General features: G+C 39.9%; 1 protein-coding gene across 4 annotated transcripts in view; it reads right to left on the bottom strand.

Annotated features, from left to right (window-relative positions):
- Positions 1-27,032, bottom strand: part of SLIT3 (slit guidance ligand 3) — a 535,141-nt gene that overhangs the window by 418,561 nt on the left and 89,548 nt on the right. For all 4 annotated transcript variants that reach the window (XM_065030140.1, XM_065030141.1, XM_065030138.1 and 1 more), the window contains exon 5: positions 21,076-21,147. In XM_065030140.1, the coding sequence (XP_064886212.1) occupies positions 21,076-21,147 (72 nt within the window). The remainder of the gene's footprint in view (positions 1-21,075; positions 21,148-27,032) is intronic.

The raw sequence follows: 27,032 nt of genomic DNA, 5'->3' as shown, positions 1-27,032 counted from the left end.
CTTAGATAACCAAAACCTGGCCGGTTTCTCTCTCATCACTCGCCCTCCCCCTTTCTGCTGGCTAATACTTGGATGGCAGCTCTGATTTGGTAACTTTGGCTGCCCTCATTCAGTAGCAATGCAGAAAACCTACAGAGCAATCCAGGTAACTGTGTCCTAAACAGTAAGGTGCAAAGCAAAAAACAGCAATAAAATCAGTCCCACAAAACTCAAGACAAGGTTAGAAAACGAGTATGAAAAAAAGTAAAAGTCCAAAAAGTTTATCTAAGGCATCCTGTTTACAGAAACACAATTCCCTGACTAACAAGTTGATTTGCCCAGCGCTTAAGAACATCGTCCAGGTGCAAATCACAAACTCTCACCATTATGGAGTCTTTTTTGCCACGTTCATTCAAGAGTCCTGTTCCACCAGTCTCAGAATGGAAAATGACTCTAGGCTCTCTTTTTAAGGGCCCTCTTTCCATGTTTCATAATATATTGTTGTCCTGGGGGGAAATCTCTTTTAATCTTTCTTTCTGTGCAGAAGATTAGTTCCCCAAAGCCACACATGCGAAACAGTTCTCATGATTTGCAGTAACTGCTATTGAAAATTATCTTTATCAGGCTCGATATGGAAGTAGGTAATGAACTGCAGTAAGTTGGGCATGTTTCCAGAAGTGATTAGAAACTGTCAGTTTTTGGAATGAGTATGTCACAGAACAGCAGGGTTTCCATGAGGAGTCCGATGGACACTGAGCAGCCGGATTGGGAAGTACCACATGAGGCAACCACAGCTACTGCAAGGCAGCTACACAGAAGTAAGACGCTGTATTTAAACAGAAGCAGATTTTTTTAAACTTTAAGTCGTCCACTATCTGTTTCCTATGGCTCTAGTTCTGAGTCCAGCATGCAATCTCATTAAAGGTGCAATTTATAGCCTATCTGTCTCCATGAACTGCAGTCACTCCTTCCCATTTTGCCTTTTGAAACTTTTCATCATTTTCATGGCATGTGTTTTCCCAGCAAATAGTTCCTCACACACACCTCTCCCTCCAGCAACCAAACTGCAGTAATTTCATTACTTGGAAGACACATTAGTCTGGAAATGTGGCCTCATGTTAGTAAGGCAGCCAATAGTAAAAACACGTATGCTTTGCTGTTAGAACAACATGATCTGATCTCTGACAACAGAATCCTTGCCCATCAGGAGTTAAGACAGTTCTTTACAGATACATTTCTGGAACATTAGCTGCTACATTTCCAGTATGTTAATCGCCAGAAGACAGACCACACAGATCACAAAACGCAGTTGGACGGAGTTGTATAACTGTGCTAAATTTTGAAAGAGACAATAAGTTACCATATTTATTAATTTGCTTTGTGATTTGTTTTGTGCTGTCAAACTGCTGCCAATGACAAGCCTGCTACATACACCCTCTCATTCCTCTTTAATATAATACCTTCAGGGATCCCAAGAACCAAGTCATCTTCAAAACATGCATGAATACTTCACATATGGCAACCTTCAAAGACAGAAGATTTCTTACCATATTCTTCACACAACTTTCAGCAGTTCTACATTTCCTTTTCGGTCTGAGATGATGATGATGGGGAACAACATGCCAGTATTTCCAGGCGCAGAAATGCACTGAAAAAGCTCTCACACCATTCACGCTGTGCAGACCTAACTCCTCTTCCTCTGTGAGATCAAAATATTTCACACACAGTACTACATGAAAACAATGTAATTAAAAACATGCTTCAAAGTCATCATGTGTGTCATTATGGTATCCACACATTCAAACTAGCAATCTCTTTTACACACCTGGGCATTTTTATGCTTTCATCTTGTTTAAGAATGCAGAAAACTCAGAGCTATTAACATACATTGCCGGATGCCTCTGTTACCTCTCCATCCTTTGAAGGTTGTCCTGTGCTTCCTTCCTGTTCTTCCCTTCTCCCTCAAAAATTTGCCAGAAGCAGCAGTATATTTTGTCATTGGTTACACTGGAACACGCTCATCACCATAGCATAGCACTGCCTCATCCTCTGACTCCAGTATTACATGTTAGAAGTTCTTGCAGTAGCTTCTTAATCCCTCTATTAAGATGTTAAGATTTCTTCTGAGATACCTTTCCAATCCTGCATATCACTCTATGCAAACAGAGCCCACAACAGCACACTGCTGACAATACAGAATAGATCTGCATTTTATGCTTATCAATCCTATTCATCCTGTAGGAATGAGACATGCCCCAAATCTGGAGTCTCCCATCAAAGCAGAGACTCTGATGTCACCATAGGTGAACAACTTTATTTCACTGAAGCTCCTGCCTATTCTACTTCAGCTACTTTTTAGTGAAAAAACTCTCATTTAGGAAATGGATGTTTTTCATAAGACAACATATGAATCTCAAGCACTATATGTCCTACTAGACCGCTGCTATTGCTTCAACCTAACCTTACAAAAATATATGATAAAAAACACAGATCCATTCCAAATACTTTTTATATACTGCTTACACTTTGACAGGTTTGGGTTTTTTTGAGCAAGGGAATGCACCAGTATTATCACTGTGAAGACAACGCGTGTCCTCCAGCCAAACGCTTCCTGCTTCATCTGTGATGTCTCAACTGCTCAAACAGTCTCTCATTTAAATCTGGGGCTGCAGCAAACAATTCTCGGCTTCCACAGCAGATATTAAACTGTGTATCATAAATCACGGATGATTCTGCTGCTTCTCATTGCTCTGTGCAGAGAAGCAGAGGAAGGACGGCTCTACGTGGGAAAGAGCTCCAGTGTTTGGTATAGAGGTCTGCAAACCTCTGCTCATTTACAGTATTATTCTTGAAACATTGACCAGTAAATGCTTCGCAATCACTAAAGAAATAGGCTGGATAGTTTAATTCAAACAATCAGATTAACACAACCACTATAATTACTGACATGTAAATTGCAGGGACTCAAATTTAAGCTAAGCTTTCTGTAACATTCACATGAGTAAAGAATGTGGAATTGCATTTACTGAAATGTATTTAGTAAAACATGTAAGGAAATGAAAAAATAATGAAGATCAACTGGAAATGTCATTAGTATAGTGAAAGGAGGGAGCAAGAAATAAATAAAAGCAGTCCAGCCATCAGAAAATAAATCTCAGTCCTATGTAAGTCCTGACACACGGGCTGTTTGCAAACTGTTTGATCAGCATTTCTTTCAGTTGCAGTTGTGGCATCACCAGCCTTCACCATTTCAACGGCCCCTGCCTTGCCTGGCATGCTAGCAGCACCTGCCCGGGTGATCGGGAAACAAGGCTGCATGGCTTCAGAGTTAACACAGGTAAAAGGAATTGTCTTGTTTCCCGCCCCCCACCCCCCCACCTCAGTCAGTTCCTCCCTCTGGTCACCATGCAGAGGAGCATGTTCCCCAACCAGGGAGCTCAGCATCCTGATGCTCAAAAACCAGAGCAGGTGACTGGCAGCAAGAGCAGCGTGACCATGGTCACTGAGACTCAGACTCTAGACAGGAGGAATGCCAGGGAGCCCACACAAAGCACCCACGCTTTCCACCGCTCTTCAGGGAGGTGATTCAGAAAGGACCTGACTAACTCCTTGCGCTGTGGGTTCCTACGGTGAAACAAGCTGCTACAATCAATTGGATCTACAGCCTGTTCCCGGAGTAATTCAGAAGTATTAAAAACATGGGGTGAGGGGAAAATGAATGGTTTTGACTGTGGTTGGCCTCCACCTGTCTCAGGGAGCAGTGGCACAACCTCTCTCTGCTCAGAGCTTGGCACAAGAGCTGTTCCCAGACCCATGGGGTGGGAAACAACCACAGCAGCGCAAAAGCAAGTGCCTCTGTTTACTTAACTGAGGTGAATGACTAAAGGGGTTTGAGTCGGAAAACTGCAGCGTCCCAGAACTAGGAAAATTCTACTTGAGAGCACTCACAAATCATACCCACAGCAGGCCTGACCAATGTGGCAGGTATTTACAACAGCTTGCCTCACACCACGATTCAATGCATGTTAGTGTATTGAAAGTAGTTTCGGTTTCCTGCTTCGCTTTTCTTGCCTACAGTCATACTGTTAGAAAAAAAAAAAAAAAAGTAAAATACTTTAGCTTATTCCCTCAATATGCTCCATGATTTCTTTCAATTTAAGATTCAGGAAAAAAAACAGTTTAAAGCCATTTTGGGATCACTAATACACACAAAAAAAGACCCTTTCCTGTAGGCAAATTTCATAAGAGAAAAATCAGTGCTGATTCATGAGAGAATTCTTTTAATCCAAAGAAAAAGCAGCTGAGTCGCTATTAACTTTTCAGATTTCCTTCTCTCTCCCCCCTTCCCACTTCGCTTTTCAACAAAGTATGGCAGCAATTTGATAGCCCAGCAGTGTTTTGCCCTCCTGAACCCTGGCAATGACCCAGAGGATTTGCACTCTCCTGCTAATCAGGAGTCTGGCTGTGGCCATTTCCCATGACATAGCTGAAATTCTCCCCAACCTGCCCTCTCGACTCCACTAGCCTCGCCATGCTGAAACTATTTGCTGTATCCTTGGGCTGTCAATCACAACGCGCATCCCTGGGCCCTGCTGCACCAGCCCCGTGGTTTCGGGGCTGCAAAACCTTCCACCCGCACCCCTGACCCGCAATCAGAGCCCAGAGCTCCGTGGGGAAGCGGCTCCTTCTGCAAACCTGCTTTGCAACCACCGCAGCAGGTGCTCTTACCTGACACACGCTTTAAAAGCAAACCAAGCATTTTGGTTTGAAACTTTAAAAAAGTACTCTTGTGGACATGAATTACATTTCCTACTCAAGATAAAGCAATTTCAGATATTTCATTTTTTTCTTCAAAAATAAACCTTCCTAAAATTCAAATACTTGTATCATTCACACAGTTAAAAATCACTGCATGTTACCTATTACCTATGATTGTCATACCAGTCTGAACAAAGTAACTTTTTGGCTGACTAGCTGAGAACTCTAAACTAATTAATCTGTATAAACACAAGTGTTAGGATTTTGGAATATTTTTGATGATTTTGTATACACAAGGCTCCCACATGAATTCTGTAAGGATCTGGGGGGAGGGGAAACACTACTCTTAAGTAACTAACTCAAGTTGATCCTTTCCCATGAAGCCATTCCCTTCAGTGTGAGGTGAACTGATAATCATACAAGAAACAGTGTTATGTTTTCCTTAGCTGGAGCTTTATGACAAGTTTCAAAATTGGCACACTGGATTTCCAAAACACCCAGCGATACCCTTGAGGTTTTTCCATAAGCACAGATGATATTAAAGACTACAGACTCAACGCTATTTGTCTCCACAGGGTCATCCCAACTCTACCACCTCATTTTATATATCGTTAAACCTATTTGAATCTGCTCATCTTTTACTTCACTTAACAAACCCATGACATTGGCATAATTTAAAACATCTGAAATTCAGCATAACCCAGTGGACGTGAAGATAACATCTCCTTTTAACCATCCTTTTAAAATAGTTGGGATTTTTTTGGTAATTTAAATAGACTGCTGACATAGTAACATTACCTTAGAGGCTGTTTGGAAATAAACTTGCAAATTAAATCAAGATCATCAAGATTAAGATTAGAAAGAGAACAATCATATTTCTGTAGTTGCAACCTGAAACTAAGTTAATATAATTTAAATTCAAAGGCTGTGTTCTTAGATATTGCGAGGTTGAGACCAATTTGCCCTCCTTTCAAATTTTACCATTAGAAACATCCACAAAAATGCCACAGAGCAGAAGTGAAAATCTTGGCAGATTCAGTCATGTGCGTTCTGAAAATAATTTAAGCTATTGTAGCGTTTTCAATAATGAGAGCCCAATGCTATTAGAAAAACTGCAGGCTGGCATTATTGCTACAGCACCATGAGCACCCAGACTGTGGCCAGGAAGGGCAATGGGCTGGTAGCCAACTGGCAGCTGCCATCTCCACCACAAGACCTGTAAGAAGCTACAAATGGTACGAGCAGTGCCAACCCCGAATGTCCTGCTGGGCATCTCACCACTCGGCCTCCTGTACAAGGCAGAAAAATACGGGTCCTGCAGAAATAAACCGTGAGCCATCTATACAATACTCCCTTATTTCCTTATTATTTTTGGAGGAGAAATGGGGAAGCACCTATGTGTATTAAATTATAGAATAATCCTAACACAGCCTACTGTGCAAGTCATTCTGTTGTTACAGGGTGGTTTTGAGCAGGGCAGAATCAGGTCACATTCAGGAAAGGGATATAGCAAATAACTTGCTCTCACAATGAGATGCTAACAAGATAAAATGTAAAAATACCAAATACCAAGGCACATCCTACCTCTGAAAAGTATACCAAAGCCAACTTTACAAGCAGATCTGAACAGCACAATTTAGGGCAAGAGATAGCTAAAAATTACTTACTTTAGCAGCAGTTCATCAATTCCAGCTCCTGATGACTTTCAAATTTTGTGGGAGTTGAGAAACCCCATCTCACACTCTGCAAGATCCTGGTGATTGAGCTCAATCTTGCAGCTCTTAAGCACAATATCTTCCAGCACCCACAAAAATCCTGTCTACTACATTGAATCTTTAGTTTGGAATAGGAGAGGGAAAAAAAAAACAAAAAACAACCCACAGTCTAGTATCCCATCCACATTAACTGCCAAACCTTGAACCAGCTAAAAGCTTCCAAACCATGACATTAAATACCGTAACTAATATATTTAACCACAGAATATTTCAGGTTGTAGGGGACTTCTGGAGGTCGTGAGGTTCAACTTCCCACTCCAAGCACAGCCAGTTTCAAAGTCAAGAGAGCTTAATGCATTCCATTCTTAAACAACAGCAAGAAAAGCAGGAGAAACAATTGAGGTTGACAATGTGACAACATGAAATCCTTAAAAATTAAGCATATTCATGGGGAAAATAAAACACCCCTAAACACCCCAGTGACTGCTCATTCAAGACAAGCCACTGCCTCTATTTATACAACTAATCCTCACAACCTGATGGTCAAACACTGATGTAAGTACAGAAAAAAAAATAAGCTGAAGAAACTCTCTGCTGAACTTCTCTCATTTTGGGACAAGGCTACAGTCACACTAGAGTCAAAAGGTCTCACTTTCCCCTACATTTTGGTATGTTCAATGTGCCTTAAATGAAGAGAGTAATATTTTTTCCTTTTGATGGCATTATTGTCAAAGGAAGTACTCTATGAAATTAATTAGGAGATATTTAAAACAAAAGACAAACAGACTAGTAACAAATAAGTGTCCACTTTTAAAGGTCTATCATTTACACTTTCCATAAAATTGTATTTATTTACATACATAATCTACAAATTTTAGCTACCTAGTTTAAAGTAATCTACCCTACATTTTGCCATCAGACAAAAGGTCCATTATCAGCTACTTGCATCCACAGGCCAGACACTCTAGTGATTGGTTCTTTATTCACGCGCTTACCTAAACAGCACAAAATCGGTTTACCTCATTAAAAAGGAGCTGGAACGAGCCGCAGCCATAAGAGAGTGAGGTGGTCCTCATTTTTAAAAACTAGCAATTCTATTTGGGAACAAGAGTAACAAGCAGTGAAGAAAAAATTCCCTTCAAGCAATTGAAATACCAGTTTTGAAGACAAAATAGTGAAAAACCTGAGGCCAGTAAAAACAAACATTATTTTCTTTTGAAATTCACCACCAACTGGGGCAAGTAGCATGTTGCGTTCCCCAGGCTTATTGGAAATTTGTTTCCTGACATGTCAGGAAAAAAAATACCATTATTGCTCTGGTCTCTCTGGAACATGTAATTACTGACACATATAAATTACACTTTATCAAAAAAATCTGAAAAATGTTGCCTTGAAAGTCAAAACTAAACAGTCATCCTGAGCAATGTTAGTCTGATTCTGTTCCCATTAGAGGAAGGACTGGTAGAAATGTAAAGGATGTACCATCCACATGTATTTCCCAGTTCCATGACTGATACTGGAAAAGAATGATGGAGCTTCACTAGATAATAATTCCTTCAGGTGAGCCATCGCCTTCCGGGACAATGCTCTTGCTCAGGGTGAGATGTGCCACTACATACTCTCAATAAACCAAGTACAATTACCTTGCTAGATTTACGTGCTTTATTAAGCCAATCTTATTGCAACACAAAATCCATGGACTGGTATTTCAAGTGTAGTCTTTGGCAGTCATAAAAGTACTTACTACAGCAGAAGAAATCTGAAGCCTCTCGAGTAAATGAAGGAAGTTGTTTAAGTGAAGTACCTCCTACCGACCAACAACTACTCCCAGCAAGTAACACCAACATCAGACATTAGAACAGCTGCCACTTCTGGGTAAAAAGCTCAAGTGCTAACAAAAGCTCAGCACAATACCCCAGCAGCTCTGCCGCAAATAACGGACTGCAAGGTGTGGGGTTAATTGAGCAATTATTGGGATAAAGTAGGAAAGGGTGGTATGAGTACAAGGGACAAGAAATAAAGCAAAACTCCCATTCAAATACTTTCAAAGATTATGTGCATATGCTAGTTATGGAAAAAATCAGTCTACAGCTTGGAGACTGATAAGATCCTAGTGCACTCAGCAACCTTCTTCACTTTAGTGGTACAGAAAACACACTGAGGCAGGACCAACCCAGTGATGATTATCAGAACTAACACAATAGGGAGTTCTATTCATGTGATTGTCTGGTAGGAAACAAGATTACTCTCTTAACAAAAGAAACTAGCTGTGTAAGTATTACATTTGGTTTCGTGTCAGATGCATTCAACATTTTTCCCCTCATAGTTCATTAAGCATTGGCATTGTATCTTGCATGTAAACCACTCAGAACATGAAATTTAACATTCCTCCATACATCAATAGGAATGAAGCAAATCCATAGCCTTTTCCTGGAGAAAAATCCTTCATAGATATGTCTCTAGTAACAGCCCATCAGTGAGTCTAACAGAGCAAAGCAAAACACAGGTACTTAATTCCAAATATGCTTTGTTCAATTTTCTCAATAGTATTTGCAATTTCATTGTAGAAAACCTCAAACTTCAACAGCAGCAATTACTGTATGTTTAGATAATCCCACTAAGTTCCAAAGCATTATGTAAGGGAAACATATTAAAAATCAGCTCATGGACTTTTTATAGCACAAGGAGTTATAAGCCTTCATTTTCGGTATGTCACACTGAGTAAAGAAATAAAAGCAGCTCAAAGGCACGCTGGGTATGACATCCTTCTCCTAATCAGAATAAGATAATAAACTGCCCTTGCCACTCTATTCTTGTAGCACCATTACATTTAATGACTTGCACAAGTTATTTTCATTTTATTTCGTAAATAGTTTCTACTCTTACAAGTTTTACAACACAGACTGCATTTGAGACATGAAACTGCATCAGCCTCTAGATCAAATACCTCCTGGTTCAGCTCCGCGTTGACCCTTCTGACCGGCACACATCTGCCTCAGAGCGCGATCCCATGGCTGCTCTCAACTCATTTGAATCATAATGAAAACCTGGATCATTTATGACTGTATTACAAAAGTAACCACAGTGCATTTAAAAGTAATAGCAGTATTCATTTCGGTGACCTTTAAGTGTCAGAAATACTTTAAACAGGCGTGCCCTGTTACCCCGTGAAGCATTTTGAAAAGTTCCAGAAAGCCCAACTTAAGCTTCCCATTGCACACATTACAGTTGTCAAGAATAAAACCAAATGAGAATTAAAACACAGAAGTGTCTGGTCTTGCATCATTTTACCCACCATACCCTTAGCTCACGGGGCGCTTGGATCACACAATAAATCTCTGCTGCTGAAGCCGAGTTCTGCTGCTGGGAAACAGCAACCAGTAGAGCTGGCTGCCAGAAACCAGTGACGGGAAATGGCTTTTCAGTTTTGATGTTGCTGATCGAAATCAAGACTTCATGTTCAGTGCTTATAATTGAGCCCTCATTAGTACCTCTAGAACAATGACCACGTCCCCCACTTCTACTACCTACTTGCACACCAAAGGAAAATCTTAGAATTTGCAATGTATTTCCAAAATATTAGAAAGGACTTTTACAAGGCAACAAATGTAAACTTATCTTTAACCTCAGGATGATAGCCTATTATGGACAGCAATAAAAATACTTACATTATCATTGTTATATTTTTTCTGTTACACAGATGAGACATCTGTGCTTCATGTCACCAGGTCTATCTGCTCCTACATTCGCCTTGTGTGAGCAAGTGGCCTCAAATATGAAAAAAATGCTAAACACTCCTATTCTAATCTCCTGTTCACCAAAATATGAAAGTTACATTTATTCTGCATTTTCTCCTAGTTGCAGTAATGAAAACTTCCAAGTGAATTTAGCACTGTTCATTCTAACTGTGGCCAGTACTCCAGGAGTTCCATACCACCTACTGAACTAACCATTTGACAAAACGTTTCTCGGCTCCTTTCAACGTACAGTCAATAGGGAAAGTGCAAAAAATATTCACACATGAATTGAATAATTAAAAGTGGTATTTAAACAAGAAAAACTATATCCATATAGCAACAAATTATGTGCAAGTACACCACAATGTGCTGACATTTGCAGGATAGCTCTAGTAGCAAGGCCAAAAAGCCATGTTACCAAAGCAAATCTGACTCTGACAAACTTTGAGCGCACACAATCCAGCTAACAGGGTTATGCAGTTTGGGAAAAGAGGCTGCCTATAAACCATCAGGTCAGGATAACTACAGGTATAATACACGTGAAGGTACAACCTGCCTGTGCTCTGACCACAGTCTACACAGCTATCCAGTGCTGTCGAGCAAAAGAACAAAGTTCTGAAGACTAATGTTAGAAAATGGTGAGCCAATAGCGCCCACCCACAATTACTGTATTGTGAGAACGCTGTAATAGCTCTGTCATGTGAAAGCCCTCCCAACAAGGAGCTGAGTCACTGTGTTTTTCCCAGTTTTAACTTGTCACTCGAAACACCCAAGTTGAAACGCGTGAAAAAAAGATGCATTTCAGAGCTTATGTGACCACCCTCAGAAACCCCAGCTCCAGCTATCGAGGTGATGACTGGCCGTGGAGTCCTCCTTGAGTTCTCATTGCTGCAACCCACTTAAAGCAGAAACTCAGCCTGTGGAAGCTCTGAAAAGCCTAATTTTGCTAAACGTTTCCATGATGTTCTCAAATATCCTGACTGTGGAGAACAGAAACCTTGGGAATTAATGTCTAACTGGATAAAGTGACTACATACCAAATTTTATCAGCATCAAATTTTTTGATACTAAGAAGAAATTTAAGAAGCATCAGAAACTATTTACAACAGCCCTGTTGATGTCAAGTCCTGAGATGGACTTAAGTGTACAAAGCTACCACTGGTGTTAGTTAAATAAATTTTCCAATCCAGGATGGCATTGAGCAGGCAATAACAGCAGAATAGTTTCTAATGTTATCTCAAAGACGTGCAATTGGAAACCAGAACGTGTTTGATAGTGCTTTAAAAGTAATCACATTCAGGAAAACTGACAGCCAGCAACATGGTTAAGGCTACAAAATAACTTAGTGGCAAATTTATCTCACAAATTGTGAGCCTCGGTTTCTTGAGCTGAACACCAACCCAAAGAGCACGTTGCCTTTCTAACTGCATAGGAAAAAATAGTGAAAATGAAAGGCTGTAGTTAGCTGAGTAAAACAACTTATTTACAAAGACTGCACATGTGGTGTTTTTTTCTAGAAATGTAGAATTCTTTGCCACAAACCACCTTATTACTAAGATGACCTGATCACAGAAGTTGGCAATAGATGTCTTTGCAGAAGAAAGACGCCACTAAAACCCAGAAGTAATTTTCACAAAGAGCACCCTTCCTTCTCCAATTGCGCCTATTTCCCCTAAGAAGGGAAACAATCCATCTGGAGACTGTACAATTATAGATAACCAATTTTATACAGGGGACAAAGTAGCATTGAGGAGGGAGCCTTCTGTCTTTTTGACATATCTTCATTTGTTTTCTACTCTCACAACAATAAGAAAAATTATTAACTTTTTTTAAAATTAATCTTCTGCACTAATTTAAACAGGAAAAAATCCTTAGACTCTCCAAATAAAACCAGTATACTTGTATTAAAAAAATTGCTACATACGTTATTTAGAATCAGAGCCAAAAAGAAGATACACAGAATGACTTCAGCTTGATAAATGGTATAAATGTCATCCAGCTATCTGCAGCACAAGCCTCTGACCTAATGCACATCTTTCTCAAGCCAGAAGTGCACCCCAGAGACCAGCAAACACTTACTGTAATTATTTACTGTCTTCTAAAAAGACCTGCTGTGATCTATACACAGTAAAACTACAATTATTGGATGTGGATAAAACCACAAACACACACTGTTACAAGCCCATGCTATTTTGTCATGGCAACACCATAACTCAAAGCCATGTAACAATTGAATTGTCAGGATCCTGCTTTCATGTGAGATGATAATGGAGCTCAGAGTCAGCAATCTGTGAGATATTTCTTGCTGGAAAAAGGAACAAACAGAAAAACAAAGAGGACACTGAGGCAATTTATGAACTGATTGCTTTTGCAAACACAGCTTCTGAAGACAGCCAGGAGATAAAAGACTGAATTTGATCAGGAGTCATGATTTGATACTTCAGGCTTGCTAAGGAGCAGGCTGCAAAGGAGAGTTTACAAGGGGCAGCTCTAGCGAGGCTTTCAGCAGCAAATTCTTGGCAAATCTACACATGCGAAACAGCCTCCTAACTACAATAAACATCCTGGCTATAAACGCACCCGACAGAAAGGAGACATAGGTAAAACCTCATGCGCGCTGCCCTGGTCAAGCTCAAACCCAAAGTCACTGACTCAGCCCAGCCAACTTATGCCTGCAGGCACAGCACACAAGAAAGACACCATATTGCACATGAGCACCTTTATATTTCTGTTCCACAAGGTCAGTTTCCTAAGCAGAGCAGTAACGAGTTCCAGCTACCCCTACTAGGAATTACCTAATGAAACTACTTACACAAAATCAGATATACACACTGCACAAACACAAAAAACATAAGGAAACACACAAATCGAGAAAGGAGACGGCAAATAGTAATGTCTAAAAATAAAACTAAAAGCTAATATGATAAACAATGTAACAGACTATATAGGTCTAATACATTTATGATCAAAATTGCTTGTAAGTATGCACAGCCACACAGTAATATGCATTTCTCGCCAGCACCTCCAAAGTGTATGAATTACAGAATGAACCATTGCTTCCAGGCAGGTTTCATGTGGTTTTAACACCTAGCTTGAGGAGAAAAATGGAGCAATTAATGTATTAAAGCCAGCAAAAATAATAAAACTTGGCCTGGAAAGTCTTCAGAAGCATTTGCTATGTTTTGTGTGCGTGCACTTTCTTGTTTCTAACCTGCCTTTAAAAATTAATAACAAAGGTCAAACAGATATTCAGTTTTTCCTGGTCCTCCTATAGGCATCGCACTTGCATTTATGTATTTGACTGGTTTACACTGATACACATACCTCACTAGCTATTAACATGCATTTATTGCATAATGAACTAGAAAACTTAGATCGTCTAATAAAATGCATGGCTGTAGCTATAAAAAGCAGATAAGATGTATATCAGTGTTTTAAATTATTTTGAGGAAGAAAACATTAAATTAAATATAATAAGATAAAACACATTTTAAATTTCATTACAAATGACAGTGGATCAAGTTAAAGTTCTTACTTATTATCCTCCTTCATCCTCCCATAAGCAGCAGTTGCATACAGAGAAAGATGCCAGATAATTCCTGACAACCACTAACCAAAAGGAACATCATGATGTAGTGGGTCCAACAAAAGATTCCCCTGTATTATTTTAGAAGTTCACTAAGTAGCCCCCTTTCCCCCACTTGAGCCTTTTTTTGTTCCATGTTTGAACATTGAAGTGACACATTTCCCTTCCCAATTTGTTTCAATGAAGCATTACCTAATTACTGTCTGAGTAGCACTTTAAAAAGCCAAAGGTAATTACTGATAGTCACTGTTAGTGACTACTTGTCACTAATGCTACCCTGGGAAACATTAACTTACAATTAGGAGATACACACTCAACAGAAAACTGCAGGAGTTATTATAATAATCTTACGCTTTCATGACTGAAGATGAATGACCTCAGGCTAAGAAATCAAGTAATAGCATTCAAGCTTCGTTCAGAGTATATTTAGTACAAAATGTTTTTCTGTCTAAAATTCAGCTTGCTTTGCTACATATAAAGCATTCCCACTAATCCAGCTTTACTGACAAATCTCACTGAGCTACAAATACATGTTAAAAACAAGCAACACGTTACACAGTGGCTATTGCTGACACTAAGAGAGTCACAGAATCCCAGAATGTCAGGGGTTGGAAGGGCCCTGGAAAGCTCATCCAGTGCAATCCCCCCATGGAGCAGGAACACCCAGATGAGGTTACACAGGAAGGTGTCCAGGCGGGTTGGAATGTCTGCACAGAAGGAGACTCCACAACCTCCCTGGGCAGCCTGGGCCAGGCTCTGCCACCCTCACCATGAATAAGTTTCTTCTCAAATTTAAGTGGAACCTCCTGTGTTCCAGTTTGAACCCATTACCCCTTGTCCTATCACTGGTTGTCACTGAGAAGAGCCTGGTTCCATCCTCCTGACACTCCCCCTTTATATATCTGTAAACATTAATGAGGTCACCCCTCAGTCTCCTCTTGTCCAGCTCCAGAGCCCCAGCTCCCTCAGCCTTTCCTCACACGGGAGATGCTCCACTCCCTTCAGCATCTTGGTGGCTGCGCCGGACTCTCTCCAGCAGTTCCCTGTCCTGCTGGAACTGAGGGGCCACAACTGGACACAAGATTACAGACATGGTCTCACCAGGGCAGAGTAGAGGGGCAGGAGAACCTCTCTCAACCTACTGACCACCCCCCTTCTAATCCACCCCAGGTACCATTGGCCTTCCTGGCCACAAGGGCCCAGTGCTGGCTCATGGTCATCCTGTTGTCCACCAGGACCCCCAGGTCCCTTTCCCCTACGCTGCTCGCTAATAGGTCATTCCCCAACTTATACTGGAACCCGGGGTTGTTCCTACCCAGATACAAGGCTCTACACCTGCCCTTGTTCCATTTCATTAAATTTTTCCCTGCCCAACTCTCCAGCCTGTCCAGGTCTCTGATGGCAGCACAGCCTTCTGGTGTGTCAGCCACTCCTCCCAGCTTGGTGTCATCAGCAAGCTTGCTGACAGTCACTCTATTCCCTTGTCCAAATCATTGATGAATATATCGAATAATACAGGCCCCAGTACTGACCCCTGAGGCACTGCACTAGATACAGGCCTCAACTGGACTCTGCCCCATTGACCACGACTCTCTGGCTTCTTCCCTTCAGCCAGTTCGCAGTCCACCTCACTACCCGACCATCCAGACCCCACTCCCTCAGTTTAGCTGTGAGGATGCTGTGGGAGACTGTGTCAAATGCCTTACTCAAGTCAAGGTGGATCACAGCCACTGCTCTGCCATCATCCATCCATCTTGTTATCTCCCAGCTTGGTGACATCAGCAAACTTGCTGATAGTGCACTCTATTGGTTGTCCCATTCCATTAAAACAAATCATTTGTCTACAATATCTCCATTCTGCTTATCTTGCTACTTTAATGTCCTTTGGAAAGAACTATAGATGAATACAGTAAGACATCGGGCCACTCATAACTACAAAGCTTAAAAACCTTGAGATGTAACAGGTGGCTCCCAGGGCTCTGCTCTCACAGCGCTCAGCTTCAGTCTCAATTTTAGATTCTGATACTACCATAAAAAGTAAACTAGTTTATTTCAGAGTCTAATGGATACCTCAACTAGTCAGTTTTGGTACCAGATTTCAGTATGTTTAAGTTTCCAGAGCCTGGTTTGTTTTGTCAAGTGACAACTAGAAGAGTCCGTTAAAAGTGAATGGACCCAATAAATGGTCCATGGGTGTAAATTTGGTGGAGGTATTAAACCTCACTGCAAGATCTGAGTTTAGAGCACTTTTAAGAGTTTTTTTCATCTACACAAAGGAATTTTACCTTGACTACTTAGTGTTATGGCTTTAAGTATGGAAGTGACAACAATGAAACAAATATTTCCTTACATGATGGGGTGTTGGTGTTTTGTTTTTAAAGATATTTAAGTACTTCATGGACCACTAACATACTTGGGCTTTAGTGAAAAGCAGATGCACTCTGATCATTTTATATACCAGCTGTGCACAGAAAGGAAACTCAGGATCCCAGCATGCACAAAGCTTTGTTTACAAACTGGGCCAATAAATTTCACAAGTTGTTTTGGCTATTAGAAAATAATTGTCTTGGAATCAAACCCCAGTTATATACCTGTTAAATTATGTTTTGGTATAGTTTACTTTTTCTGTGCATTTCATCACTCATTTATATTAATAGTACTATTTATTAATATCTAGCCATAAAGAAAACAGTATCTGAAACTATATATAAAAAAATCTTGCTTGCATCCATTTCTGAATTTATTAAAAGCGCTTTTTCTTTGATTCAGTTTTCTCATTAAAAGCTTCTGTGGTTTGAATTATTAGATGCTTATTTATCCAAGATAAAATATTTAAGCTGCTTTAAAACCTAGGAAATCAAGGCAACAGAGCAATTGCAAACATTTCCACTAGAGAATCCAATCAAGGGTCCATTCACCATCCAACTTAAACTTCAAACTCTGATCTAAACTAAAGCAAACAAAACACACGAGTCTCAAAGCCACTCTTTCTAGAAGACAAGGCCCAAAATCTTATGAGAAACTCATTTTGTGGGACGTTTCGCATTCCATCTGAGGTTTATTCCCCTATATATGTATTCCTGCTTCTAATATCAACCAGATGTGACAATGAAGACTAAGCAGCACTGTGAAAGATGCAAGGGTATCTTGTAGCTCAGCATTGCAGGAGAAAAAAAGGCAAAGGTACCGGAGCTAAGTGACTGAGGAAGTCGTTCTAACCCAAGAAGCATTCTAAATTAGATTCTTTTACTTATTAGACTGCATTTCAGTGAAAATGCAGAGTGTCCTGCCATAAACACGCTCTGGTGACAAACACAAGCCACCAGGGACAACAGCAGAGTTGTCCCAAACTATGACAACATGTACATGTGAAACAAGAGAAGAACCTGATGTCACCAAACAGGTTTGTCCTCCAGCTTTTGAAACACCATTGATGGGAAAAATTAACATTCTACATTTCAATTTCTGGCAGCAACAAGGCTGAAGAGACTTTGACACTGGACTAGATGAAAAGGTTTGTTCCTTTAGTCTACTCAGCGGCAGATTTCAGCTCAGGCGACAGAGTGCTGTGAGAAGTCTTCACGTTTGTTTTGCAACCTTTAACTGCTCCTGAAACATTAACGGGTTCTTCCCTGAAACCCTCCAGTGTACAAAATTCCTGCGTGTTTAAGCAGGGCAGTCACTCCATCTCCACCTAATTCCATTAATGCTAATAAATATACCCAACTTTCGCACGATTATCAAGTTATCCAACGTAAAATGTCCCCTTTGAGTTTAGTTTTATATTTTAAAATAACTGAATCTGCACTTTCATTAACAAAGTCATAGGCTGTTACAGTTCACCACATGCCTGCTAAAGACAGCAGCTGTAAGAATCACTGCTGATTGCATCTGTATTTGCTATGTGGACAAGACCACATATGAGCTGCTCTTTCCAGCAAATAAAGTCAAATTTTTCATTTTAGCCATACCACATAGCAATATTTAGTTCTTGAAACTTTGCACCTCTGACGCTGTAGCAAGCTTAACAATTAAAACACTCAATTTTGTACTTGGTGGTTTATCAGGATCACAGCTATTAGAGTAAAATAACTGACTCACAGCTTAGTAGCCCAGACTCAGTTTGCAAATATAACAACAGAAGTAATATACCTATACTATGGAAAAGAAAAATTGAGATCGCTCTTATCTACAGTTCCTAACATCCGTTTTAATTCACTCATTGTAAATTCCAGAGATAAGTCATAACACACTTGTTATGGGAGAGAACAGCTCAGAAATTCGACCAGCAGTAGGACCAAGACAGTCACACACCCAAAGAAAAGGAAACTAACCCTCTTAGACTCACATTTCTGTTGTGCGTCAAAGTATGAAGATGCATATACATGCATGTATTTTTACAAACTCTACTGGGTAGCATATTGTGCATTCTTATGCCATCACTGAAAAACATACAACCAAACCGCAACTGGAACTGTAACAGTTCACTCAGCTAGGGTTGACTTAAATAAATATTGTGAATATTTTAAGTAACACTTGTATCTTCAAAATAAAAGGCAAATTTCTACTAACAGTGCTGAAGTGATCTGTCTAAAACATCATTGAGCAGCAAGCAAGACCCTGAATGAATGTCAGCCAATAAAGACAATGTTTCAACAGCACCCGTTGGGAGGCATTACAGAAAAGGGCATTCTTATTAATCATTTAATATAACTTGCTTGCAATCTTTATATTCTAAACCCAAAATTATTACCCTTGTTTTTAAGAACTATAAGGTATCACGATTACATGATCACTCTGGTATTGAAAAGCCTCAATTAATGTCACTTCACTTCTTTGTGCAAGGTTCCCTAAGGCAGATGCACACAAGTTCAACACACACAACCTTCCCTCGAAACCACAAATTACCAGAAAGTTCCCTTCAGTTTGATGATACCACGTACAGCACAGCCTCTCACAGAGGAAGTTCCAACATGTTCAACTGGAATTTGTGTTAGTGGATACATCTAGACTCTAGAAAAAACAATTATCTTGAAAGCATCACAACCTACATAAAGCAACTCTTCTATGAAAAAAAATATAACTGGCATCTTCTGGAGACCAGATAATGGTATCTGCAAGTCAGTACCGGCTCACACTTGAGACTCAAGAGAAGTTTCAAGATACAGAATTTCAAACACATGCAAAAACAACATTAGGAAATAGAACCAAATCACTCAGCCTTAGCAAATCCATTGAGCAAACAATTTCTAGTGCATTCAAAGGCCGCAACAAAGCTTGCAAAAACAAGTCTAACAAAGATTTTTCAAGCAAATTTTGAGATTAAGACACAGCTATTATTTACAATTATTAATATTTGTATACATATTTTTCATCTCTGAAACAACGTCATTCACTTGAACAGTTTTTCCAGAAGCATGTTGCGGCAACAAAGTTGATTACAGAAATTCTCCAAAACTGTATTAGTATCACCCCCTGGACAACACCGTTCAATGTGTCTGCTTTTAAAACATCAAAGACTCTATTTGTCTAATTAGTCAGCTGATTCCAAAATCAGTTTTCACCATCACCATGTGTTTTATATTTCCACAGGAAGAAAAACATTACTTCACTGGCTAAATGGTTTGTTTGCATACAGGGGTATTAAAACAATTATGAAAACCCCACATGGCTCTCAGCTTTTTAAGTCTCTTTTATAAATCATCCAGTCATTGTGCTAACACCCAAAAAAAAAGCCAAGCTCATATTAGTCTTCTCTCTCTGTTCAAACTGGTCTTGATACCATCTAAACATTTGATAACATGGTTTTTATTTTTCAAAGAGATCAAAAATTCTTTACCTCTCAATATTTCTTCATCTTCCTGACAAGCCAGCAGCCATAACTTTGCTAATCTACCTGACAATGCCTGAATTTAAAAATATTTTTTTAAAAACTAAAAAGAAATAACAACAATCTGTATTATGCCAACAGGCTCATTTTTAAATAAAAGCATGCCACCTCCCTCTGTGGACATCTAGACTACACTGGTGTGGCAGAATGCAAACCCCCCTCTCTCCCCCTCCCTCCTTCGATATGGAAGGAGTAGACACATCTCCCTCTCTCTCTGCTGCTTGAGGCTAACAGCATTTTTTGGCCGCAGAGCCCCTGGCCAGGGCCATTAGGAGAAGGGAGTGCTGAGGCGCCAGGAGCCGCTGGGCACCCACAGCCAGTGTGGGGGATGTTTGGAGGCTTCAGGGGCACCCACAGCCAGGGTGGGGCTGCAGAGAAGCTTCTGGAATGCCCACAGTCAGATCTGATCAGCCTATAAAAATGGGATTCTTGTCAAGACTCTGCCCCTTGCGCACGATCTCTCGGAGTTACGAGCTGAGCCACTGCCGCCAGGAGCCACTGCCCCCCGTCCCAGGACAGAGAGTCCGCTTGGCTTGCCGTCACATGTGTGAGTAAAATTAACCCTCACAGGATTACGAGTGTATCTACTTTCCGTGCACATTTGCATGCGTATTTATACTTTCCATGCTCAATACAAGCATGTGTATAAATTAATCCTCACAGAATCGTGAGTATGTTTTCCTCCTGTGCTTCCACATAAGCACATATAATATTCCGTGCACATTTGCATGTGCATTGCTCCTCACAGGATTGCGAGTGTATTATAAATTTACCCTCACGGAATCGCGAGTGTACACTTTCCGTACTCAATACGAGTACGTGTAACTCTTTAAAGTGATCCCACACCGTGTTCAGGCAAGTGTGGACTCTTCCCAGACTCAGGGACGGCTCCAGCACATTATTTTGGGTGAGGTCACGTGCATGCACGCTGTGGACCTCTTGTTTTATTAGTTGCTGCCCCTTAATAATTTTTCTCAACTGATACCCAAACCTGTATTCAAGCCACTTTTGGAGTGCTAAAACCCTCTTTCTCACCAGTTTATTAAAAGTTGTTTTGAACCCTGTTGTCCCTTAAACTAACCTCAGGGTGCCTTTGTGACAACTGGATATGAAAAGGTGACACTTTTCATAGTTGCTATAATTCTTTACAGAAGGTTGAAAATAACTTACCTTGAGGTCATCATGGTAAATATACAAGAAACGGAAAAAATATGTAGTTTCTCTTCCCTCTGATCTTTATGCTCTACTGAATTATGGCTACACAGATGCAAACTTAAGTGTTCTCAAGATCATGTGTTATCTAGCAGTTTTAAGTTCACAGAAATTAAATGTATCACAATAGTAAAAATACAAACATGCAAATCTGAATAATAAGACACAAACAACAGAAACAAATCAGATCGTACTTACAATCTCGTCAACTTCTGTGTGTTCTGAAAAAGCAGCTCTGGAAGAACTTGCAATTTATTCTTGTTCAGACGCCTAAAGAGAGTTATAGTTAGAAAATTAGATTATCTTGAAATTTAAGAAGGTTATTCCATTATGCATAAACACAATCGTATTAAACCTCATGCTACAAACTCAGCATAGAATGCATTTCGTATGTTATTCATACACAAGCCAAACAGATCATGCCATCTGGAGACCGCCTGCCTATGTGCTTCAGGTAGGGAGAGAAATGACAATCACCACAAACTCTGAATGTTTTAATGCAGATGAGTACACAAATATATTTTCTTTAATTTTGCTCTGGGTGCCTCCTAAAGGTGAGTCCTACAGCCCTCAAGGTCAGCTTCCACCTCTCCAAGAGTAGTTACCAGGAGGTATCTGGATGTCCTCTCTCCTTCTAAAAATGTAGACACGGTAAATTAAGTAATTTGACCAACTGAGACAACTTCCAGATTAGCTATTATTTCTACGGTATATACACAAGATATTACTTTAAAGAATTGCCATATGAACATACAGGTAACCAGGGTAACCAAACAACTATAGGTGATTTGAAATATTATAGAATCCTCATCTTTAAGATTCTTCCAGAAACATTGTAGACAACTGCTTGATGTTTATACATTAGTCCATTTTACTAACTGTGAAAAGCTCTACACTGATGACCACAACAAGAAAACAACTGTTCCAAGTTGCCCCAGCCTGGTAGCTATAAAAAGCTTCAGCTTCCCCTCCTTCCTAAAACACACGACAGCCCTGCAGATCTCCACAAGCCATTCCGCTTAGCAGCAACAATCGTTTTCTACAATCCTTTTTCTGCTGACAATGAAAACAGCTGATTTCACAGCCCTAACACTTATTTACATAATGAAACTGACCTAAATTACATACAACTCCACTGTTCTAAATAGGAAGCTGACTCTGTCGTGTATGTTCACGTATAAGCCTGTATTTCTGCCTCCTTTGTTCCCAGCCTACCTGAAAAGTTAACTTTGATAACAGATCTAATTTTGCTAGAGTTGGGATCTCAGCAGACACCTGGAACTTTCAGATAAGTATTGAATAGCTCAGCACCCAGTATCTGGTTTCCGGTTTTCTTGCACACTGGTAATTTCACTACCAGAATCCAAGAATTTTTCAAAATTGAGAAGCCTTCCTCAGAGATCAAACTAGTGTTGTGGGGTTTTCATACAGCAGAGTTTTCATATGGCTACCATATGAACACGTCTCGCAATATAAAAGGGTGATGGGGGAGAGGGGAATATTTCCTTCTCTTCCTGACACCTAGACCCGATCAAAGGCTGCACTCACAAGCTTGCTTACAGAGCCTAAATGTTATGTGTTATGCACACCACGGTCCAACTTAAGCAGGTTGAATAACTGGTTATTTCACCGTGTTTTTGATGACTACCCAATTACATTTGAGATAAATGAACAAACCAGTAAATGAAAAACTACACAAGAGAGACACTAAGCATTTGGGAAAATACACAGGAAGGTTTTAAGCTGGATTCCTCTACTCAAGTGAAATTTCACACTTTACGGCAAATTAAACTTAATCTTCTTTAACTTAAGGTTGATAGCAATGTGCTACTTAATCATGAAATTCATATTTTCAGTTACACATGTTCATATTCTAGAATAGTTGATCTGCTGAGCAAGACAAAATACTATGAAAAAAACTAGTTATGATAATACAGGTCTTAGCACTCTTGAGTTCCATCCTCACTCATTAAGACCATCAGTTCTTGAGAGACACTAAATATGTTGAACTTAATTATCGATCAGACGAAATCAGGACCACCAGTGAAATGCATCAATTCCACAGAGTTGTCTGATGTTTATGACTGTGTGTGATCATCATTTCAGCTCTCACCATGTACCTGCAATTAGCCACTGCCAATCCAAAGTCATGTACCTTATCTCAAAGCGATGTCCAAGGAATATGTTTTAAGAACCTTATCTCTGTGTGCCAGAATTTCACAAATGCTGAGTTTATGCTTATTGTTGTAAACCACAGAAACTAAGCCAAGTCAGATTAAGTTTCTACAACAGAACTTTGAATAGCAACAAACAGACAAGAAAATGTATATACAAACAAAATACTGTATTTTCAAGGTTCGAAAGTTAGTAACCCGAGAACTCAAATATTTACAATTTACAGTGACACAAACAACTACTTAAATAAAAAAAGGCTAACATCACTTTCTTCCCCCTAGTTCATTACAAAATTAATCCAGATCATCAAATATGTTAAGTAGTTTTCTATTCTCTGTATGGGCCCTACCTGTGACAGATGAAGAAGCAAGTTCTCAGCTGCCTTTTAAAATTGTCCTAAGCATTTTAGCATTTCATCCTGACATTACCTTAGTATTGATTTTCTTTCAAACATCACATGAAGTAAAGTACACACAATGATGCATTTGAAAAGCTCGCATTATGACCTACTGTTCACTGGCAGCAAACATTTTGTATTGGTCTAAATTTAATATTTTTAACATTATATTGTTATAAATGAAGTGTTGGTCTTTCTATCCTGCAGCAGTAAGCAAGCCAAACCCATCTATCAAGACTAATAACTTGGTGACGTTATTCCTTTGCTTTAACTCATATAAGTTCGATTTTCAAAATATCCCGTCAGCACAGGTTAGTGCTCCTGCACTGCACGTGGCCCTGACCTCAAAACACCGCACGGGCACAGCACTTGTGTCACAAGGAGACCTTGCAGCCCCCAAGCCAAGGCTATGGTAGAAAGTGATAACTAAGTGAATCTTAGGTAACAACAAACATCTGAAGAGCCCATGGCTACTGGTGGCTCTCTTCGAGCTATGGAACTCTCCAACCATCAGTTTTCTAAGATTTACCTTAAGTTGGAATTCCTGCCAAAATAATTTTATTCATCATTTGATTCTCAAGGGAACTCAAAATGAACAGGGTTTTGTTTCTCTTGAACATCACCTACTGTGTTTAAATAACTCCTACTGCAGTACTCACTTCAGTGTAAGACTAGATCACCTCATATAAACTTAGACACACTTGATGCCGGATAGATTTAACATGCTTATATTAATATTTATTATGTGCCAGAACACCACCAGTAGCCTAGGAAAAAACCCAATTACACATCTTATTTCTCCTCCTGGGCTGGAGAGGAAGGCCATTAAGAAAGTTCTCAATACAGCAGTATCAATATACCAGACAGGATGTTTTTAAATCCTATAAAAGAGACACAGAAGTGTTTCAAAATTATATAATGAAAAGAGCAAATGTTCTGAATGGTCATTTATAAGCGCTGTTTCCTCCCGTTTGACAGAGAAGTGCCAAACAAATGAAATGTAGTGGAATGGTTCCCAACACACCATTTGACAAGAACGTCACTTCATCCTCATCTATCAGTAAGCTCCAGGATAAAATACAGAAATTTCAAATACAAGGAGCGGGATTGCGAGCCCGGGACAGCACAAGCTCTAATGCAGCTGCTCCTTAGAAGTAACTCACAAGCACAGGCTGAGCTCAGCGTAAGAAAACCGGAGTGCAGCAGCCCCTGCGCACACAAAACACCCCAAAGGCAGGTATTGAAATTCCTTATGCTTGCCTATGAGAGCCTTTCACCATCATGTTACTGCCCGAGTCTTTCTGTCAGGTGTTTAATTCTAATTACAACAGTGTTTCTGATTTTATAACATACCCTGGAAAAAGTGAAGCCATATTTTATTACAATAAAATAAAAATAATCTGCAAGAAAATCATAATGAAATGAGCCAAAATCTTGTAAAATGATTTTCTGGACATTGTTCTTGTGACTGCACTGTACTAACAAATACAGATATTCCAAATTTTAAATTAGTGACTTATTTGTAATAGAAATGACATTAAGATATGATGTCTGGAAACTGGATTTAAAAGCCAAGACATTTTTGCAACTGCAGCTTACTACATCATGGAGGAATTACATCAGTTCTGTGAATCTGGAAAGCAGACCAGAATTAAAGACAGTCTCATTTACACTCTCTCATGAGCAAAATCAGCCAGATTTCGACTGTCACACTGAATCCTTTGCTCAAACTGGGAACAGCGGCTGGGACTCCAAGCACACCAACTAACATCTTCGATCCTCTTCTCTCACATTAGAACATCCACCCTGTGTTCAGCACCTGTGCACACACAACACCAACCATCGCCAGACCGGTACCAATGGACACCAGGGAAAGGAGGGAATCTGTGGCACAGAGCCAGATGAGATCTGGTCCAGGTTATTTGACCTGGGACTGCTGGATGAGAATGCAGCTGTTCAGTCTCTGTAGTATTTTGAACTGAATGCTTTACAGCTAGTAAGACCTGCAAAGTATTCCGGGAATTCAGAGCACTGGGCAGAATGATGCATAATCATCTAAAGATTAGCTCTAGTGCTGGATCAGAAGCAACTCTGGATGTGCACAGCATGGAGTCCAGACTAATAAAACCTCCTGGAAGCTGAAGAACTGTGCAGAGAGGCTCTCCAGGAGTCATATCAGCTCTGGCAATACTTGCATTGAGTCAAATTTATTAAGTCTGACTAGACACATGCTGACTGTACAGTCAACAGTCTCCATACACCGCAACTCCCTCCATCTTCCAGATTACTTTAACCACTATTATGCATCAAAAATACAACTTAGCACATTGTTTTGTTAGTCTGCTCCTCAGGTCCCCATAAGTGACTCATAAAAGCCGACCGACCACCAACCACGCACAATAGTTCTCAGCATGGAAGCAATGGGCCCCCAGGAGTCCATAGGTCACCTCCAAGGCATCCAGGTAAGATCACCTTTCTGGCACAAGGTCCTCTCACTAGTCTCAAATGTATATTCACCAGTGCTGCTGTTGGAAGATGTTTAGGAAGCTGTACATGGTAAAGGCGGAAAACCTGTATTTCTGTATGCAGGAATTCACTATAAAAGTGAATTAGTGTTTCTTCTGAAATTATTACTGGCACACTTTCCATAACTAAGATTGCTTAGTAAACCAAAAAATTCAGTCCAGGATATAAGCTTATCTAGGAATTTAGTTGTGTTTGCATACAATATGCTTTCATCCTCTTAAAATCCCTCATATGGAATCAGACGTATAAATGGTTCAACTCTTTTAATCACATTATAAAATAATAGAGAGTTAAAACTTCAGTGTATGAAGTACCAGGGTGCTATGGGAGCACTTCTATAAAATGTGTATATTATATATAATCATGTCCGTAACATCTATATGCATAGTATCTCTCCCAACCACAATGGTTTTGAATGACAGCTTTATATAACAGAAGTTGATACTTACTAGATGTGTTCATGAATTTTTAATAGAAGAAGAGCAACTCCTTCTTTCAATGCTGCAGACAGTGAGACATGTCAGCATTATTTTCTAAGATATACAGCTCAGGTGACTTGGTGACTATTGTTCTGAATATTGCATGACATTATTTTCAAGGCAGATACAAAATAACCATGAAACAAAACAAAAAAAATGAGATGTTACCTACAAGAAGATAACTAATCATACCTTTAAAAGCAACTGGTAAGCTATACACTAAGAAAGGGCTGCTTTTCTGAAACAGTGCTAAGCTACCTAATGGGCAGAAAAACAGACAAGTAGTAGGGAGAGAAGAGTGCAAAAAGAGACCAAGAAATCAGAATGCAAATAAGAACATTTTTTAAAAATTAAAAACCAAGAGACTTGCTTACTCTTCCCAGAAGGCAGAGTCTTCCACAGTACAGTCAAAAACGGGAACTGCTGGAAACAGTCCAGCACAGGGCAACAAAGATGCTGAAGGGAGTGGAGCATCTCCCGTGTGAGGAAAGGCTGAGGGAGCTGGGGCTCTGGAGCTGGACAAGAGGAGACTGAGGGGTGACCTTATTAATGTTTACACATATATAAAGGGGGAGTGT

The sequence above is a fragment of the Columba livia genome, chromosome 14 (genome assembly GCF_036013475.1).
Source record: "Columba livia isolate bColLiv1 breed racing homer chromosome 14, bColLiv1.pat.W.v2, whole genome shotgun sequence".
Taxonomy (NCBI): domain Eukaryota; kingdom Metazoa; phylum Chordata; class Aves; order Columbiformes; family Columbidae; genus Columba; species Columba livia.
Note: the sequence above shows the minus strand (reverse complement) of the source record. Positions and strands in the feature narration are given on the sequence as shown.